General features: G+C 38.7%; 1 protein-coding gene and 1 long non-coding RNA gene across 2 annotated transcripts in view; both read left to right on the plus strand.

Annotated features, from left to right (window-relative positions):
* Positions 1-20,704, plus strand: part of MINDY3 (MINDY lysine 48 deubiquitinase 3) — a 32,845-nt gene extending 12,141 nt beyond the window's left edge. The window contains exons 6-16 of the mRNA XM_080974502.1: positions 1,732-1,783; positions 2,920-3,034; positions 4,588-4,661; positions 5,037-5,116; positions 7,880-7,950; positions 9,467-9,547; positions 15,832-15,904; positions 16,583-16,655; positions 17,491-17,578; positions 17,906-17,977; positions 19,495-20,704. Coding sequence (XP_080830628.1) covers positions 1,732-1,783; positions 2,920-3,034; positions 4,588-4,661; positions 5,037-5,116; positions 7,880-7,950; positions 9,467-9,547; positions 15,832-15,904; positions 16,583-16,655; positions 17,491-17,578; positions 17,906-17,977; positions 19,495-19,644 — 929 coding nt within the window. The 3' untranslated portion in view covers positions 19,645-20,704. The remainder of the gene's footprint in view (positions 1-1,731; positions 1,784-2,919; positions 3,035-4,587; positions 4,662-5,036; positions 5,117-7,879; positions 7,951-9,466; positions 9,548-15,831; positions 15,905-16,582; positions 16,656-17,490; positions 17,579-17,905; positions 17,978-19,494) is intronic.
* LOC308459329 lies at positions 5,123-7,435 on the plus strand. Its single transcript, XR_013978009.1, has 2 exons — positions 5,123-5,436; positions 5,521-7,435. It is a non-coding gene; the product is annotated as an uncharacterized lncRNA (long non-coding RNA).
* Positions 20,705-21,206: the final 502 nt, after the last annotated feature.

A 21,206-nucleotide genomic window follows, 5' to 3' on the forward strand; every position in this document is an offset into this window, starting at 1 on the left:
CTTGTTTCATCTGCTTTATGTTGTGCACAACTATGATTTGTTTGCCATTCATTGACTGAAATAGTGCTAATTCACAGGTTCAGAAATACCTTTATATCATAAGTCCCTCAGGTTGTGATATTCATAATTTAATTGGTTTTATTGGATGTGATTGGTGCAATAATTAATTGGTGCAGTAATTAATTTTAGAACACTTTTCACTGAGGCAGGGGTTCCCAAACAGTGATCTGCAGACCACTGGTGGTCCCTGAGCTTCATTCAGGTGGTCCACAGCATGTCTGTAGAAGTACAATTAAAATCAGAGCATTAAGCACAGCACATTATAAATTGCAACAGCAGGCAGAAAAATAATTAAATGGTCTGCCAAGATTCTCCGCCACGTTCAAGTGTTCCATGAGGAAGGGAAAGTTTGGGAACCACTGCAGTAAGGCCTGCTGTTCGTACCTGATCAATGTCCCAAAATAGGCATTTGTTACTAAAGCTGTATGTAACAGTTTCAGTGTTCTTCACTTTCCAAAGTGACACTATTGTTAATTAGTACAGTTCAAAGGTATCTTCCATAGAAGATGAATCCTGCTAGTCTGATTTTGAGGGCTTGTCATTCTTGTCATGTAATAAGAATTGCAGAAGCTGCCGCTATCACCTTTTCCTTAGGACCCCATATTAACAGTGATACACTAGTTTTCCTAGATGTTGAGTTTTATATGACAGTCATACCTCATGTTACGGCCGCTTCAGGTTACGTGTTTTCGGGTTGCGGACTACGGGAGATCCGGAAGTACCGGAACAGTTTACTTCCAGGTTTTACCGCTTGTGCATGCGCAAAAGCGCTAAATCACGCTTCACGCATGTACAGAAGCGCCAAATCACACCTGTGCAGAGGCAGCACTTCAGGATGCAAAAGCTGCGGGTTGTGGACGTGCCTCTGTCATGGATTATGTCTGCAACCTGAGGTTCCACTGTATATTATATTCTGTCTCACGTCACTCAAAGCAACATATATGTGGTTCCCATGCAGGTACGATGTTATGCTGAGCCCATTTCACTAATACTTGGTAACACATTAGTTAACTGGGAAGGAATCAGTTGGGTAAAGGAAAAACCCACTTCTAATTTAATTACAGAGGATGAGGGAAAGGTGGTATAAAGTCTGAACCTAGGAAGGCACTAAATGCTGTATTTTTTCCTACTGTTGGGTTACTTAACACATACTTGAGTAGAATAATAGAGGATAGTTATCTTTAAAAAGAGCATTGCTTAAAATATATTTTTCTAATTAGTTGTTCTGAAGCAAAATGTGTTGAGAGAAATGGAATGAAAATACAGCTGTCTTAACACCGGTTCTGCTCTGAAGTTATCTGTATAACTACTCGCTTGCTCTTGTGGAAAATTTACTCAAATAGCAGAATTGTGTTCATTTTGCTTGCACTTGGTGACCTCCTTGCTGTGGTTGTCATATTTATGCAAAACTTGAAAGTTTTCAAGGCTATTAAACTAATGGTTTACTAGTCTAGACTCAATATTGCTAAATTGTTTGTACCTGTATTGTGGAGACCTAACTGGGTTACATTAAATTGGCTTGCGCCATGTAACTATACAAGTGGAAATTGGTCCAAAAGAGGGTGGGGGCTGGGGTTAAATTATGAAGACTTGGAAGTATTCTAGCTTGCTGTGTGTTTCTTGTGTCACTTTTTGCCATGTGTAGTGCTGAAAAGTGTCTCTTGTGTATAGCTGCCTTGGCTGTCGAAGAGCTTGGCTTTGAGCGATTTCATTCATTAATTCAGTAAGTAACATGTTGGAACACTTAAAATACACTATCTTGTAGTTCCCCAGTAAACAAAACTTCTTTCAGGTGTAAGCCTCATACTTAATGCAGTTGAACATCAAGGTTTAAAAGATAATTAGGCTCAAGAAAGCTATTGCTTTAAGATCAAAACAACTGTGACTATCCAAATCTGTAATTTTAACATGATTTTGTTGCTGCTTTAATTTAGGCGTTTATTTTAAAATTTCAGCATTAGCTTAGAAGAGTCATAATTGAACATTTCAAGTGGCCTGAATACAAAATTGTCCAGTGAGCCACATGTATTTAGAAAAAACTGCATGGTTTTAAGCAATCCAGTTTCTTACTCAATCACCACAATTCAGCAGTATCTATCTTAACGTGAACTCAGGTTACACTTCCCAGATGCTCAAAAGCTAAGTTGGGAATGAAAGATGGACAGACCCATATCCCCACTAATCAGTGATTCACAGTTTGAGGACATGTCAATGGGCCTGTGCTGTGAGAGGTATCTAAGTGAATTCTCTCTGCACAATTCGACTCCAGGGAGGAGTGAAGAAAGGGCACCTGAACTTACATTACCAATTGAATGTGTGGGGTTTGTGATGGAAGGGAACATTCTGTAAGCGCAGCATTAGGCATGCAGTCTTCTTTACTTACAGCTTTCTGAACTGAGTTCAATATGGGGCTATTAGCTTAATCAGGCATTTGCTATTTGAGAAAGTTTATAAGGGCAAATGCTACTATCTGCCCATTGTGTCTTTACCAACAAGAACAAAATTTTAAGTAGTCATTAAAGTTGTGAAGACCTAAATCTAACATCTGCCAATTTTCACTGTCGTATGAGAACTTTTCAGGTGAAAAATCAAAACCAGGCTTCTAAAATTGTGATGCGTGCTGCCATATTGACACTACTTGTACTGTGTACATGCTATAACCATTATTTTTTCTCCATTAAGACAGTTGCTGCTAATTGTGTTGTAAATGTATTGGTCACAGATACTATTGCATGCCTTAAGCATTCAGTTGCACCTTACGTTATCTTGCATTTTGTTGCTAGTCAGCAAACAAATACAGAATTGAACTCTGTCAAAGCCAAGTACCATGTCTAATGGACTTTTCTTTTTAATCTTCAGCAAGCAGTCATTCACAAGCTTTCCTGATTTCAAAGAAGCAGTTTGGAATCAGTATTCAGTCTGGACAAACAAATTTGGAGTGTTGCTTTTTCTGTATTCTGTGATACTGACAAAGGTTTGTTTCTATTTTTAAAAATGTTTGTTTTCTTAAACTAGCAAAAAAAGAAAAAGGAAGGGGATTAAAGGTGCTTGTTTCCTCCATCCCATCACCTTCAGTACCATGTGTGTGCCTGCACGAGGCAGGCATATTTATTAACTTCCTGTTGTTTGGCCTGATCTTCCCATTTTGGTTTCATAATCTGCAATTAGATGTTTTAATACTGTAAACTGTTAATTTTACACTGTGGGAGAACCTTGAGCTTTGTATAGGCACTTGTTAATCATGGATGGGGTGGGGGAAGCCCTCAAGCCAGCTGCTTTTTAGATCTTTGTTTTGATCAGTGCATAGGTTTGAAGGGCAGTTTTAAGCTTGTTTGACTGAATGTACTGTGAAACCTCCCTGCAAGTAGGAACCCTGGCTTATCAGGTTTTTGAGTTGTGGGAGCTGCTTCTAAGCAATTACGGTAAATCAAGAACGTGTGAACAAAAACAAACAGAAAAATAAAGAACCTATCATTGAAACGCTGACACAAAAACTTTGCACATATAGTAAGCAAAAGAATGAAGAATCACTACCCCTACCCCACTCTCCCCACCCCCCAACCTCACAGTGTCTATGATAGCAGTGTCTCACGCTGAATGTTACTGACCTGTAGAAAGGACTCTATGAATTGAAAACAGAGACGTTGCATGTACCCTTGTTAACCGTGACAATCCTTTAATTAAAAACAACTGCCGTATTTTCCCGTGTATAAGGTGATCCTTTTTGCTTAAAAAAAAAATAGGCATAGTGAATGCAGAGGGGGGACATGCGACTAATGGCAGCAGCAAGCAGGAGATTGGCAGCGGTGATTGGGCGGGTGATTGGTGGCTGCGGCAAGGCCTACTGGCGATTGGTTGTGGCTGTGGCAATTGGGCAAGCGATTGGCAGCCGTGGTGAGGCGGGCAGGCGATTGGCAGCTGCAGCAAGTGGGCGGGTGGGCTGTTAGTATCAGCGAGCGGGCAGACAATTGGCAGCTGCGGCGAGGTGTGCGATCGGCAGTGGCTGTGGCAAGCGATTAGCAGTGGCGGGCAGGCGGGTGAGCGATTGGCAGAAGTAACTTTCCCCATCCGCCCAAAAAGCTAAACAACTTAATTTCTTAATTTTGGGTTAAAAAAAATAGGTGTCATATTATACATGGGGGCGTCTTATACTGTACCCAGAAAAAATATGGTGTGTGTGGTTTTTAACTCATTCAGACTTTTGGGGTCATTTTACGAAGATCTAAACAGCAGCTGGCTTCTCTTAGGAGCACTGGGGCCAAGACTTGCATGCGCCCCTCTGTCCTATGCCCAGTTTAATCCTTGTTCAGTGACAGCCTGAAAGGCAATTCATTTATCTTGTTGGAACAAGTTAGTCAAAATGAAGGGCAAACTAACCATATGTATCAGTTTTTCCTGATACTAATATTTAGGTTTGACGACAAAATGTTAAGGGTTGGTTATTTGTTAAAAGAAAAAAATATTTCTTAGCAGGAAGATGTGGCCACTATGCCAGTAAATATACCAGAAAGCGTTCCTGTTTTCTAGGGCATTGAAAACATAAAAAATGAAATTGAAGATTCAACTGAGCCATTAATAGATCCAGTGTATGGTCATGGAAGGTAAGCTCTGGTTAGTCCTATACTTTCCTTAAGGAAAGTACTGCCTGTTTTCTGAACAAATCATACTTTAGAAACACAGTTTCAGCCATTATTAATTACAAAGGAATTGATGGTGAATGTGTGGGACTGGTTTTTTATCATTTCATCTGGAAGCATCTCATATTGTTAGCACCCGTTGTGTTGGAGGTATGATTTTATACCAGATGAACTGAAATTGAACCAAGACCTTCTGAAAAAAGTTAAGTGCATGTTGTAGCTTGCTTTATCTCCCTATGTGCTTTTCAAGAAAAAAGTTGTAGTGCCATCAAAATTAATTTGTTTAGAAAAATGTGAATGCAAATTGCAAATCTAAAAGCTTGTTTTCTTCATATTAAGCCAAAGCTTAATTAACCTCCTGTTGACGGGGCATGCAGTATCTAACGTCTGGGATGGAGACAGGGAATGCTCAGGAATGAGTAAGTTTGTACTTGATATGACTTTGCTGTGGTGCAGCATCAAGAGATATACTAAATGTTTTGCATTTGAATTGTATATAGTTCTTACAAACTAAAGCTACGGCTTTATACGAATGCTTGTGTTTCTTTTTGTCTATTTATGAATATTGACATATTACTCCACTTTAAAATGCTACTTGATTGCAAAATTCTAGTCATTCGTTTTTGGTAAACTGCCTCCCCACTAAGTTCTGTGAGATTTGAGTGCTGGGCTTTAATAAATTTATTCAAGGAGTCTGGGGTGTCAGAAGTTTGCATTAGCCCATGTTAGCTAATTGCCAGTACTGTGTACAGTGGTACCTCGGGTTAAGAACTTAATTCGTTCTGGGGGTCTGTTCTTAACCTGAAACTGTTCTTAACCTGAGGTACCACTTTAGCTAATGGGGCCTCCTGCCGCCGCCCCGCCGCCGCTGCGCAATGTCTGTTCTCATCTTGAAGCAAAGTTCTTAATCCGAGGTACTATTTCTGGGTTAGTGGCGTCTGTAACCTGAAGCGTCTGTACAGCACAAGGAAACTTGTACTCTTTAGTTTACCACAAGATGGCAGTAGGTCCTAAGGAAGAAAAATAGGAGTTTAGAATGTGGGTAAACTTCTCCAAAATCATCTAGTTGCTATGAAAGACATTGCACAAGGTATTTACTGTGGGATAGCTATGCAGTGCCTTTGTCTCCCATTTAATAAGCATTTATATCTTGAAATAGGAAGGCTGGTAGTGGTTTCATGTAATCAAGCTCTTTGGCAATGTGCTTATAAGGAACTTGATAGAATTCTTCCTTGAATCTAGAACTATGCTCTTAGTAGAATGAAAAATAAATACATGTAAAATGTTCACTAATTTAATCCCCATGTCACTCCCCCCACCCCACCCAATCTGATCTGTTTGCCCACAGAGTGTTTGTCCCTAGTATATTGCCATATATAGCCATTTGGTTATAAATGAATCACTGAAAAAGGATGAGGAAACTTGAAGCTGTAGTTTGTTTCGTCTTTCCAGAATTTCAAGATTAAAATGAAGAAAATCGGTATAGAGTTGCTGATAATCCTGACTTTTTTCTGTAATGTTCAGATACAGCCTAGATACAATACAGTAATGCAGTGGTTCCCAACTGGTGGTCTGCAGACCCCAGGAGGTCTGTGCAACCCACCCAGAGTTTCATGGCATCATTCACATAACAAAACATAACAAAAACTACCATAGAGATATCCTTTTTTATGGCTTGGCTTTTGAAAAATGGGGTCTGTAGTACGTACCTGATTGGGTACTAATGTATTCCTTGGGCAAAAGTGGCTAAAAATCGAATTGTATGTTACCCACAAATGTCTGCAATGAAGCCCCAAAGGCCACTCTTTTAAACAAAGAAACAAACAAAAAGTACTCTTGGGTGATTCTTAACCCTTTCCTTGCCAACTTGTTTTTCTGCTTCTGTTTGACCCTTCTCTAAAATTATATCCCTGTGAGCATTCCAGGTACATGTTTACTCTCCTTTTTATTTTCTAAGAAAATAACTTTAAGAGTTCACATTCATTCCTCAACATCATTCAGTTCTTTACTCAAAAACATCTCAATTTCTTCTGCCAACACACTAAATGTTGGTACTTCCTCTTCTTTTCTATCGTTCTTATTCCCCCCCCCCATTTTGAGATAATGAGTAATTTCCTCAGATCTATAGCCAATTTCCATTCCCTATTCCCTGTTCAAAGAATATTCTTATATCTTAACCACACACAAATTTCTCTGAGGTCTTCCTTATTAATTCCTTTGACAGATTAAGAACTAGAATAACTCAGTTTGGTGGTTATATTTTATTTGTTATTTCATAAAAAGTAGCCCACTCAATTTTGATTAATTAATCAATTAAAGAAATAATAATAATAATAAACAAAAGTACTGATTTTCAAGTGGTTCATAGTGGGAGGGGGGAGGTTTGGGGAACCACTGGTCCAGGCAACATGTGTGCACCTTTCTTGAGATGTTTTATAACTCTCCCTTACAGAATGCAAAAAGGACTGGGGGAGAGGAGGAGTTTGCCTCAAGTTAAGCAGGCAGGCTTGGGGCAGAGTTTGCTGATCTGTTAACAGCATGCTCTTGAGTTCAGATAAATTTGTAGTACACCAACTGTGTTTTCAGTTTTTCTTAGAGTGGCCTTTTTACAAGCCAATTTTCTTCAAAATTTTCTGCACAGAGGACAAGTTGGCAATGGAAAGAAAAAGCCCATTGAGAAGGATGTTCTAGTTCTTAGCATTGTTTGCTTTTAAGAGTTTATCATATATTTGGCATCATTTGCTTTGTTTAAAACAAAAAGCTTCTTGTAAACAAAAGAGAGAAAGAATTATTATATTGTATGTGTTTATCAGTTTTTTGTTCTGTTGTTATGACTTGATTTCCATGATAAGTTACTCTTGAAAATTTGTAATGGGGCTTGGGCCAAGAATGCCACCACCATGCTTTGGCCTCTGTCTCTAGCCTTCCACCATCATTCTGGGGGTGGATATCTCATTCCATCAACATGATTTGCTCTCCATGAGTCATTCAGTAGTTTTGTCACTTCCAAGGTCTATTCAGTCAGAGGATTTTAGTAATAGGATTGCACCCTTATTTCTCTGCCTAGTTTTTATGTGCTCTGTTACATGATTGTAGGCCAAAGTTTCATGGCATGTTTTAAGAAGGAAACTGTAGCATGACTCAAATTTTGCAGTCTAATACAGAGTTCTATTTCTCTTCAGAACTACTTGGAATACATAAACAAGCAACTGTTGGTTTTTTGACACTTATGGAATCTCTAAGATACTGTAAGGTAAGATAGTTCATAGTCATTGGGTGATATGCTGTGTTATTCAGACTTAAGAGTAGACCCATTGAAATAATTGAAGTCAATTTATTTCTGTAGGTATTTGTCTCAGTATGACTTAATTGGATATCGCTCCTTAGGTAAAAGCATGGCTGGTGTTAACTCCAGAAAGAAATTCCTTTGAAAACTTGGTATTTCAACTTCAGCCTTTAACTGTTGAAGAGAAATCACAGATGAAGCATATGTCATCTAAATTTTTCAAATCTCAAGTTTAAAAACTTTTTTTGAATCACCTTTTTTTAGCAACAGCAAAGTCATCTGTCTTGCTAATGAGTAAGAAATGAAGAAACTTAGCTTATTCAGAGTTACAAGTTATGTCTGTCTTTCGCTTCCCTCTCCTGTCACAAGAATCTAAAAGGCCCAATCTAGTCCACCTAAGCCAGAATTCTCATAGGATCAATGAATGCCTGTTTTTTCACCTCCCCTTGCCTATGAAAAGTTATTTACATAGTTAAGAAATTCATGTATACCAGCTTTCCCTCTTGCCTCAGTATAAATTTTGTTTCAAACCATTAATAATTTGCTCTGAACATACCATTCACTCTTAATGGGCCCTTGTAAGCAGGGGAAGATGGGAAAACAGAGCTATAGGAATCCTGCAGGTGCAGGAATTATACCCAATATATTTGATACTTTACTGAAGCATCCACACTGATTTGTCCCACTGAGGATCACTCATGCACTTGTTCAGCTCTGAAACTTTCTTATTTCGTGCATAAAAAAACAATAAATTTAGTTTTTGCACATGTGTTTGCGGTACAGCATTCAGTATAATACAGAATTCATCCTGATAATTAAGGACATAAGAGTAGTCTGCTGAATCCAGTCAGTGGCCCATCTATTCCAGCATCCTGTTCTCACAGTGGCCAATTCTGATTTTACTTTTTTAAAAAGTATTCAGTTTCATGTTGGTTGTTATTATTAATAAAGATGGTGGTGTTCATGATGATAGTTATTAGAATGGTAGAGTGAACCTTGCAACATGCAGTTTTGTCTGGTAAAGCAGGATCCAAACACAGTATCTAGGAATCAGAGGTCACAGTGATGAATACTGTACATAGCTAGCTTTCACCAATTTTTGTAACTGTCTCCTCTTTTAGTCCTTTCATACCAAGCTCCTTCATACATATGGGGAAACCTGACCTGGATTTTGGAATAGAAAATAAGCAGCAGCATTATTATTTGTTAAATTCCTATACCACCCCTCATTGGAGGATCACAGGGCAGTTTAAAATAGAAAAAGACATTCAACAGTAACAAACAATAACAATACCCCACACAGAGTTTAAAAGGTCATAGATGGTTTAATTAGCCAAACCATGTCTGTTTTTTATTTTCTCGGGGTGCAGAGCTATTCTGTTGCAGGGTACTATTAGCCCAGCGTACACTGCAGTATTTGAGGACAAAATGTTGTATGGTGTTAGGTTATGAACTTGCTACATATTTTTTCTTTTCGTTTTAGGTTGGCTCCTATTTGAAGTCCCCAAAGTTCCCTATTTGGATACTTGGCAGTGAAACTCATCTCACGGTCTTTTTTGCCAAGGTAGGATTCCTTTCTTTTGCTTCATTTCATCACCCTCGGTCAAATACATCTTATTTTAAGTCTACAGTTCAAATATTTTCTACAGTATACTCTTCTTACACAGCACCGACGGTTTAAAATAATTTATTGGCATACATGTTACATGAAAACATACTGGATTTCTGAGATTGTCTTAAGCAAACTACTCAGTCAGTATTATGGTTGAAAACAACTCATCTTCAGGATCTTCTTGAGTTTTTCTGAGTAGTTAGAAATCAAGTCCCAAAGACCCTTCTGCTTGGCTAAAACTATTACCATACATGGCTATTTGTGCAAAGCTATGTATTGAGCATTGCAATCTATGTCTTACCAAGTGTGGAAGTAATACATTTTTCTCTGGCTGATCCTGAAACTTCATCAAAACAAGGGATGGGGTGTGCTGCAGCTGCATTCCACTGATCTTTGGTGAATGGAAAGGATGACATTTTCCTCCTGCTTTCTGGACTTAGATGAGTTATTCAGCATGAATTCTGTGTTACAGCTAACTTCTGGATAAGTGTGAAACTGCAGGATCTGTGTGGATTTTTCAAAAATGACTATGTAGGAAAGCATCCAAGAACAGGGGTATTTGGGGAGGTGGAAGCTAGGGAATTCAAGATAATAGTTGGAATATTTATTAATACTAAGAACAAACATAGGCAAACTCCGACCCTCCAGATGTTTGGGACTACAATTCCCATCATCCCTAGCTAACAGGACCAGTGTTCAGGAATGATGGGAATTGTAGTCCCAAACGTCTGGAGGGCCTGAGTTTGCCTATGCCTGACTAAGAAGGATGTGTGTGCGCTTGTCTCAGAGTGCTCCCAAACTTGCAAGAGGACCAGAGAAACTTTAATTATTTTTTTAGCACTGGAGATGTTGCACATTTTTTAGTCAAAGCTGATAATGGGCATGTTGTTTTCAGACAACACTAAATAAGATCTAAGTACATTGTTATTGGCTCATAGTACTTTGTTGCAGTAATCTGTAATATCATGTTAAAATTGGAGGTAAAACAAAGGCAGCACAGAAACATTCTAATGGTTAACTTCAGTGTTTGATGTTAATGATTACATTGCTTGACCCTGTAATTTTAAAGAGACTGTAATATGAAGAAAGATTAGTATATCTTTAGTTATAAAACATGATTTCTCATACTTTTTGAATATTTGTATTTCAGCACTTTAGTGTTCTATACCTACATAACATAAAAAACATTTTTCTGTGATTTTACACTTTGCTGCTAAAATCTTGGAGAAAAGCTGATAGACCCCTCCCCTACCCTAAAGGAAATAATTTGTTCTACCACCTAGAGGTATATACAATTACCTTTCAATGGTCTACGTTCAGCCATGAACAGTGACCTTTCGGACTACCATATTTAAAGTCTATGCTGACAATGTTAGTTAGCAAAAAAAAATAGAGTGCTGAAATCAGTTATGCAGAATCCAATTCTCTTTTGTAAGAAATGCAACTTCATAGAAGAGACATAAGGCACTCCCAGAAGAAGAAGAAGAAGAACACAAATTGGCACATTCTATTTTAACATAATTCAGTGCCTGGAAGCATTTTAACTGAAGAGCAAAAAAACCCAACAAAAGCACAGTTCTAAAATGGGTTTTATTTGTGGTGTTTAGGCATATATCCCATAGTTCTTGAATTACATTGCAATGCATTGTATATTAACTAATTACTGAATACCACTTCATATCTATGACTAGCCTGTATTTTTTAGCTTATTTAAATAAGGGTCAATCTATAGAAAGAGAAAAGGCTTGTGATACACTCTCTTTTTTTGAGACTCTACCACTTGAAAATGGAGGTGGTTGTGTCCTTCTCTGGTCTCTGTAGATTCATTACTGTATATATGGTTAGGATCCAAAGAACTATGTGTTCTTTTCATGTGCACACTGTAGCTCTGCCACCCATCTCAAAAACTAACTTGGTTGGTGTCCAGTATAGCCTCTAATGCAGCACAAGATGCAGCAACTGGTAGCAAATACTTGACAAAGCTGCTCAGATCCCACCGTACTCCTGAGTGCGAATGAAGCATTAGTCTTTGGACTTTAATTTGGATTTGTGTTGCCTGCTGCGTGCTTTCCAGCTGAGGTTTAAATACCTTAACATACGTCTAATAGTAATGTCAGCACTGATACAATTACATGGATGACAAAGCTTTACTAAAATCAGTTTGTCTTCTGTTAGCTGTTTGATTATTGCACAAACAGTAATGCATGTGACAGCTGCTGCCTGCCCACCTACACTGCATATAACCTTGGATACAGCATTCAGTTTCATTCTTTACAAGTGCAATTAATACCCTTGCAAATCCATTTCATACTCCTCTTTGAAGCTGTGATAAGCTTGTTTTGCATTCTCTTAATTGTCTCCTTTGTGTGGAGATGAAGATCTTTGTATAGACACATATGAATGCTTTTGATTTTTCCTTAAGACAGCAGTTCCTGACAAGAAGGATGTGTAAGACCATTCTAAAGACTCTTTAAATCTTACTGCCAAGACACACCAATACATCCAGAATTGCTGAATCTTTCTCTTGTTTTTTAGCACTAGATTAGATCAGTGCTACTTTGGGAGGAGGAAGTCATGAATTTTGGAAGCTCTGTTTACACATCAGGCAAAATACTTTCAAATAAAAATATCTTGATTTTGTTCTGAAACTTGGTGTAAACAGAATCCAATCCAATGAAATCAATGGACTTAAGTAATATTAATTTCCATGGTCTACTATGGGATTGAGCAACTTGGATATTGCCCAGAATGTTTCCAGCATCCTTTTTCATGCATAAGTCCCAGTTAAGAATGATGACCCTCACACGTCTCACCTTTGCTGAATCAAGGACAATCAAGCAAACCACTAACACTGATATCTTATGACCATGAGCTAAGCCCATAAATAAATGCATGAGTTTTAAATTAATAGTCAAGATGTCTTAAGTCACTAGTGTATTTGAAGAAGTATATATTATACATGTATAACCAATTTGAGCTACTGTGCCTTGAGTGTAGCATAATGTAATTGTTAAATACTGTTACGAGGTAACTTTTATAATGCAAAAGTATGCATTTACTGACATAATATCTTTACATGTTATTGTTGTTTTAAATTTGTAACCTACTTTAAGCCAACAGAAGAAGAATAAGAACTTAGCAAATTGATAATAAAATTAATGCTGTGTTGCTAAGTCCTCCAAAAAATCCAGTAAACAAGAAATAGTAATTCTTACAAAATGAAAACGCGCTATAATTTGCGAAAATATTTGCTTTTTTAAAACTGCGTCAAATAGTTTAGGAGCTCGCCTATTGGGAATAGCACCTGCTTAAAGCAAAATCAGTGGATGTGATCTTCATGCCTTAAGTTTTATTGGAAGGCAAGCTGTAATTTAAATATAATTTTTCAGCGTCGTGATGACTCTGGTATAGCATTAGCTCTGCTGGATTTGGAAAGTCTTACAACTTGTGCAGTATCTTGTACCTCTGTACAGCTCAGTCGGTAGAGCATGAGACTCTTAATTTCAGGGTTGTAGGTATGAGCCCCACACTGGGCAAAAGGGGTTGGACTAGATGACCCTCATGGTTCCTTCCAGCTCTGCAGTTCTATGATTCTATGTTGCTGTCACAATTGTTCTACCATCCCTGCCTAATTCAAATTTAGGATGTAGGTGGAAGACTCTGTGTTGAGGATAGAGTGTGCAGCTGACAGACATTGGTCCTAAATGGTTCTGGATCTTAAGAATTTTAAGCAGTCTGCTAGTCCAGTGGTTTACAACCAGTGTGCTGTGGCCTTGAATGATGGTCAGGGGTGTGGCAGGCAACACAGGCCTCTGTCCCTCCCTCCTCTGATGCCCTCTCATGTCTCTGCCTCCCAAAGGCTTGCACAGCCGTTTGTTGCAGCAGTGCTGGCTATAAGCTCCACAGGCGAATGCTGCCTCTGGGAGACACCTCTCTTTGGAGGGGCGGGGGGCAGCAGCTGCCTGGAGGACTCCCAAGGAGAGGAGGCTGTTGGGAAAGTGTGAGAGGCTGCTCTGCAGGCAAGGGGTAGCATAACTGGGCTCCTGAGCCCCACAGTGTGCCACAGAAAGAATGTAGTTGGTCAAGGGAGAGATGGACCCCAAAAGGCTGAAAACCTCTGTGCTAGTCTATGCCCATATTGTTCCTTCTTAGGGTATTTAAACTTAATATGACCTGTTTTTTATCTAGTTTAATGACAGCAACTGTCCACAGCTATGTACTGTTTTTAGAGCAATGGTATTTAGAAAGTTTAAAAAAAAAATAGTGATGTATTTTTTTAAATGATGTTTATCAGCTCTGCAGTTATTACAGAGATTGTATGTGCTGTTTTTTATTTTTGAGAACAAAAGCGGCTGAGATTTTTTTACAATGTACTAACGGTGTGTGTTTGCCTCCAAGGGTAAACATGAGATTCTAAAATAAATTTGTGTTATCAGAATAGCATTTAAAAATACAGCAAAATGGTTTTGGGCAGGAATATTACAAAGTCCAAAGGGTAAAACATGAACCTCTTCGCCTTTAGGACATGGTGTACTTGAACAATGTGTGGTAAACTACTGATAGGATTTCCTTCTATGGAAGATTTGGGGGTTGGGATGTTGTTAGACAACAGTTTTGCAAGGCCTGGGTGCTTGTGTTTGGCAGAAGTTGTAAATGCTTGGCAGATGAAGTTCATTTTTGGGATATTTTGTTTTTTAAATAAGTGTTGCTGCCCAAAGTGAATGAATTGCTTGCTTTTTACAAAATACAAATGTTGCAAAAATTAAAGCTGTACTTTTTGATTGGGGTGTGGAGCATGTTTGGTGCAGACTAAGCATAGCATAAGACAGGATTGCAGAATCAGCCTGTTCCACTTGTATCTGCAGCAAGAGCCTCCATAATAAGACAAGGAAATGTGGTAGAGCCTTTTTGTTGAGCTCCGCGCTTACCCCATAAACCACTGAGGCTGTTGCTTTTGACAGAGCAAGGATCACTGCCAGGTCTGCTTCTTCCCTACCTAGACCTGCCCCAGTGTTTTCTTGGAGTAGCTACCATCCCCAGACCTTTGCTGCTTCTTTCTCTACCTCAATTATCAGTTTAGGATTGGGAAGAAAGAATTATACTTTCCCCCTTTGCCCATCGTAATGCTTATAATAACCACTGAAATTTGGCAGTGGACTAGAGGAAAGGAGGGGGACGGGGAAGGAATTGGGAGAAAAGGAGCATCTAACCATTCAACTCATGAGAACTGTTTGATTGAAAAAAATCCAAAGCGCTCAAATTTGAGTGCCCCTAGACCTAAAATTGAAATAGCAGTACTGTTTATGTGTGGGTGGGTGCACTGCTTTGTGAGATATGTAATCATTGCTTTCTTTATTGTTTTGTATAACCCAGGAAGTCCCGTTATGCACTGTTTCTGGTGCTGAAAGCATACAGTAGCTCAGTATCACACCATAGTTTGCACAAATAACAATCTAGATCATGGGTAGGCAAACTAAGGCCCGGGGGCTGGATGCAGCCCAATCGCCTTCTAAATCTGGCCTGCGGACGGTCCGGGAATCAGCGTGTTTTTACATGAGTAGAATGTGTCCTTTTATTTAAAATGCATCTCTGGGTTATTTGTGGGGCATAGGAATTTGTTAATTAGAGAGAGAGAGAGAGAAAGAGAGAGAGAGAGAGTGTGTGTCCAGCCCTCCACAAGGTCTGAGGGACAGTGGACCGGCCCCCTGCTGAAAGTTTGCTGACCCCTGATCTAGATGGCAAGCCATGCTTTAGAACTACTTATCCGCTCAGCACACTAGTCTGTACATGCATTCATCCCTGATGGTAGAGAAACAGCCACAATTATGGTTGGTCAATTGATACTGTGCCAAACCATGTTTCTGCAAAGTTATTTCAAATTATGATTTGTGATTTTTGTTTGTCACTATATTGTAAACAATGGTTTATCAACTTGGACATGATTTAAAACTGTAATAGAGCTTTCTTAACTACTGTTTGCTGTTGTGTCTGAACTGAACCATTTTGGCCTTTCACTTACTGCAACATCTTTTACTACTACTTTGGCTTGGTCCTGCTGTTCACTAGGGTTGATTATTAATTACCAATTTCTGTTAGTAATAAAACAAACAAACATATGCCTCACTTTCCTAGATGTTTCATTTATGAAGATGACATTCTGCATTTCATTGTTTGTGTTTATTGCTTTTCATCATTTTTCCAGTGATGTATTTAATCTTGTGGAATTCTCTCTTAAGGATTTAGCTCTTGTTGCTCCTGAAGCTCCCTCAGAACAAGCCAGACGAGTCTTTCAAACGTATGACCCTGAAGGTAAGATATGTAGTATGATCCTATGTATGCTTACTTGTAACCAAATGCAAATGAGTTCACTCTTAAATGTTAAGGTGCCAAATTAGGACAATCGGATGATTTAAAGTAGGCATAAAATAGAGAAAGTCTTGCTCTTAGTGACCAATAGAAGAGTATGCATTGTGACATGATGATAGAAAAAAGCACTCTCTGACAAGTTCACAATATGTTTTCAAGTGACAGTAAAAATAATGCTTTAAAAGCATTCAGATACTATCAGTTATCCCTTTTACTCCACAGAGAATATGAATTGCATGAATTTAGTATCAAATAGATAGTTATATTCACGCTTTCTCATTTCTTATGGTGTTTGGCACTGGTATAGCGTGGCTCATTCAATGAAACTTTGCATTGTTTGATATGCTCTCTTGCAGGAATGCAGTTCTCTCATTCTAAAAGTAAATGCATTGCTATGCTTGGTTAAAATTGCAACTGCAAGTTACAGTGCCCTGAAAATCATTAGAGCAGTAGTTATTTCCAAGAAATTGCATGTTCAAAGTCTGCTTTTTCATATCTGTATTTAGAGAAATGCGCATTACTTCCCATTTCAGAATAGGCAGTATTAATCAGCCCATATAAATATTTTTAATTCTTGGACACCTGCTAGTTCATGCTAATGACATTTCCTTATTTTTTCAGATAATGGTTTTATACCAGACAGTCTTCTAGAAGATGTAATGAAGGCTTTGGACCTTGTATCAGATCCTGAATAGTAAGCACAAATTGGCAGCTGTTTTAGAACACTGTTTAGAAAACCTTTGCCAGGATGAAATGCCACCTAAATGGTTGTTGTTTTTTGCTACAGCGTACACAACTAATTCAATATGTATCAGCTGTAAGTCTAAGGAGCAAGGTGCTTACATACAATTTCAAGACTAGTTTTAGAAAGAGAGATTTTCATTCACATGAATGGAGAAATGCTTGGTTATTTCCTTCTCAGCATGAATGTAACATTGTATCAAAGATGAATGTAAAATGTACAGCATTCTTTCCTCAGTCTATTTTAGTTCAGGGATGGGGAACCTGCAGCCCTCTGTGCTGTTGGACTCTCAGTGGCCTCAGCCATAATGGTCAGTTGTTAGTGATGATAGGAGCTGTAGTCTAGCAACATCTAGAGGGCTACAAATCCCGCATCTCTACATGCTTAATTCTGTTCATTCTGGCCTGTCAAATAGATAAAACAAGGGTGGGTCTTCTCAGGACAGTTAGAAAGACGATGTGTGTTAATGCTCAAGACTTATCTTCACTCTCTTCTGCTGCAAAATCCAAGGAATTAAGACAGTGTACTTTTTCTGAAAGCTTTACCTAATAAGGCGTAGTGTGTCAATTGTTGTTGCTACATTGATTTTAAATAAGATTACTTTGGTTTAAAAATAACTCTTTTATTTGGCAACCAGATGCCATTCTTTTGCAATTGCTATTAGGATTCTAAATACAACAGCCTGATTGTTTTTGGCATTTAAAAGTGTTGTAGAACCATAGAGCTTAGTCATGCAAGAAAATGAATGCACCACACTGATATTTTTGTGTTGTTCATCTTATCTTAGTGTAAATCTCATGAAAACGAAATTAGATCCAGAAGGACTAGGAATCATATTACTAGGTCCCTTTCTTCAAGAATTTTTCCCTGAGCAGGTAATGTAACCCCTTCTTTCTATTCTTGCATTAGGGCATTTTTAAACAAATGTGGGTCAGTGATGCATTCCCCATTCTGTAGTTAATATACATTATGGCTGCATTTGGATGATCGTATCTTGGCTTAATAAGTCAAGCTAGGAATGATCCATATATCCACGCATGCAACCTCTTCATGCAGCTGCTTCAGTCCTCCCTTCATAAGCCAGCAAAGAAACCAGGAACTCTCCCATTAACTATAGTTTCTTGTTTCATTCAAAGTGGAGAAAGGTAGGTCAATGATATTAACCTATGACTTGAAAGTAACTGTCTTGTGTGTTCTCTTAGGAGTCCAAGGTTCAAGAATCATTCACTGTATATCACTACAATGGATTGAAGCAATCTAATTACAATGAAAAGGTATGGCAGCAGTGACTTCTCATATACCTAATTAGGCAGCTGCCTGTTATAGCAGATATCCCATGGAAATAAGTTGGGTTCAGCCTATTTCTAAGTGGGCATTCCACAGTGTGATAAAACCACCACTTACCATTTGGCTGGTGACACATGTTCTTAGGGAAAAAAAGAACAAATAGAAAACTACGGAAATGCAAATGATTACGGAGGCATTTGGAAATGTCAGTGTTTTGTCACCAGTTCTCTCCACCAAATAAGAAGCGAATTTAGAATTATGAAATTTTTAATAACTGTGCTTCAGAATGTCAAGAAAAGAGTTGGGGGAGGGTACCAGGCAGTTGTTGCACTAATCACTAAAACAATTTTCCAGCTTTGCTTTATTTAAAACATAAATTATTACGTGTAATGAGTATGAGTTACTCGTGCGTAAACTGGTGCCTCTCTAGGCTGATTTGCCTTGTTAAACCTTTCTGACTGCACAGCCCTTTCTGATCATGACTGTCTCAGTCACTAGCAGAATCCGTCAGTGGGCGTTTCTTGAATCTCTTCCAACATAAGAGTTGTTTGACACCCAATCTTCTCCGCCTCTCACTGCGCGGGAGCCTTCTGCGCAGGGTGGGCGTGGGTAGCGGGGGACCTGTCCCCTCCTCACTGAGTTCCAGTGAAGAGTCCGTGAGCCCTCTCTCCGATTTTCCCATCTGCTCACTTTTGTTCCTGGTGTTGCGCTTAAATGCTTCCCCCTCCACTGAGTCGCCTCTCCCCCTGCTGCTGGGTCCTTCTCCAGCATCATCCAGGAGCCTCCCCTTCGCCTCCCGCTCTGATGTCAGTTCCCTGACATTACGGAACTAGCTTTTATTTTATGGAATAATCTGTTTTGTGTCCATCGCTGTAGGGTTTTCTCACCCATTTCAGTTTAGGTGCCTAGAGATATGGTTCCCATCCCATCTTATATTGTAAACTATGTAGTGTTCCCTGTGTAGGCGCACTGAGTGAAAAAACAGGCCCAGGGAGATTTCTGCAGATTTAGATGGATCCCTGAGATGTGCACAACTGTGTAGGGTTTTTTTAAAAGACTCCCCACCTGCTCGTTCCAAAATTAATGGAGGTGGAGAATTCCACATGCTGCCTCTGCATGTTGGCAGCAGAGCAAGCTCAGTCAGACGAAGGGCTAAGAGTTTAGGTGTCTCTTCCTTCCCTACAGCCTGTCCTCAAGGCCCCATGTTCCATCACCCCATAAGAGACTAATAAACTAAAGACCAAGCTGGTTCTAGAGTCCCTCTTATATCCTTTCTTCATGTATGCTTCTGGTTAATAGTGAACGTGTAGTACGGCACAAAAACGTAAGAGTTCTATGAGTGTTTCATTTCATCTTGTTAATAAGGTGCAGAAGATTTAAATTGATTTGAACCTTTGCTCTCGAAGTGATCTTTTAAAAATAGAATGGCTTGGTTTTTGGTCTTTAAAATAACATGGTATTTCTTTGGAACAGGAGATTAAATAAGATAATTACATTTTCACAGGTCATGTACGTCGAAGGCACAGCAGTGATTATGGGCTTTGAAGACCCAATGCTACAAACTGATGATACTCCAGTCAAGCGCTGTTTGCAGACTAAATGGCCATACATAGAACTACTCTGGACCACAGATCGATCCCCTTCGTTAAATTGATGCTAAGAAAAGACCATGTACTTATAAATATCCAACATTTTGAATGAGGGTTGGGTAGGCAGCTGCCTTTATTTAAAAAAAAACAAGCAAACTATACTTTTGATTGCGTGGCTATACACTGGTGTCACCGAGAAACTGTAAATAAACACTTTTCAGTGTTGATTAGACTATTTAATTTTTTTAACAATTGGATTGATTTGTATTATACCAACTAGTTCCTCTTTGGCCATTGTAGTACAGTTATTGTGAGTTCTCACCCAGAGCCTCCTTGTTCAGCCCAAAAACAACCTGGAAAATGGTCTAGTAGTGCAGTATCTGCATATTAGATGAAATTGGTCTTAAAATCATCATAGTATTCACCCGTTTACACGTTTGTTTGGCCATATGTTTTATTTGGATCATTCTGCCTTAGGGCACAACCCATCAGGAATTTCCCATACATGTACCCCACTAAAAAGGATGGATGAGAGCTGTGCAAGAGCATGGTAGCTTTTACCCAGTTCTCAGGGCTTATTCAAGGCAGCTGTTGGGTGGGTTTTGGCATACACTGCAGTATCACAACTTTGGGACTAGATTGGCATTTGCACTGAATATGTTTAGATGAGTTAAATTTCTGCTGCTGTCTTCTAGAAATCTTAAGACTCATCTACATGGCTTTGCACAAACAGCAAAAAAAATGATGTGGGGTATTTTTTGTTTTTAAAATGGCTAATTATAAATGATTAATGCTATTTATTGGCAGTTGTATTGTTCCCAGAATTTACATATTTGGCACACTGAAAGTCAAAGCAAGATTTAAGAAGAATAGAATAATAATAATAATATTTGATATTGTATAAAGGAAATATAATAAGCCTTAACAGCAGAGAGAATTTGTGCTGCGATTTTTGAAGCTGTTCATGTTATTATTGCCAAATACCTCTTCTCAACATGTCCTAACAAAAAACATAAGCCAGCACTATTGTATGTGTTACATGCATGAAAACATCTGTTATTCAAGTAGTATAGTCCATTATTTATTCTCTAGCAGGGCTTAATAAAAATCTACCCAAATAGTGAACTAGTGATTTTTGCCTCCTTGCCTATCAAATTTGGTCATTTTTATTTGTTATTTTTTAATGTCATAGAGTAACTCTATGGCTATTGAGTAATGGTATATTATACTTTAGTCAAGGCTACCCTGTTTTTCAGAATGTTAAGGAAAGGTGTTGTGTGGCCTTCAGAGTGATACATCGTGCCCATTGATGTTCTCATCTCCTTCCACTTCCACCTGAAGTTCCTGTGTTTCAAGGCTTCTCTGTTCACTTCAGTGGTAGAGGCAGCATCACATGCATGGAGCTCTTCACAGAAATTCCTTGGCCCAAATGCCATTGATGTCGCACAGAATTTTTATTTTGAAACGCACACACTTCAGGCATATTCTAATGAATTTGGGAGTAAAGAATCTTCTTGTTTTTCCTTTCAATAAATGGGCTACTTTGCCCTAGCAAAAATATTCAGACATCCATTACTATAATGCAACATGATTCACTATTCTTATCCTCTCCTCAGTCCTTGCTTTA

Source organism: Podarcis pityusensis, assembly GCF_964106645.2.
Source record: "Podarcis pityusensis genome assembly, chromosome: 12".
NCBI classification, from domain to species: domain Eukaryota; kingdom Metazoa; phylum Chordata; class Lepidosauria; order Squamata; family Lacertidae; genus Podarcis; species Podarcis pityusensis.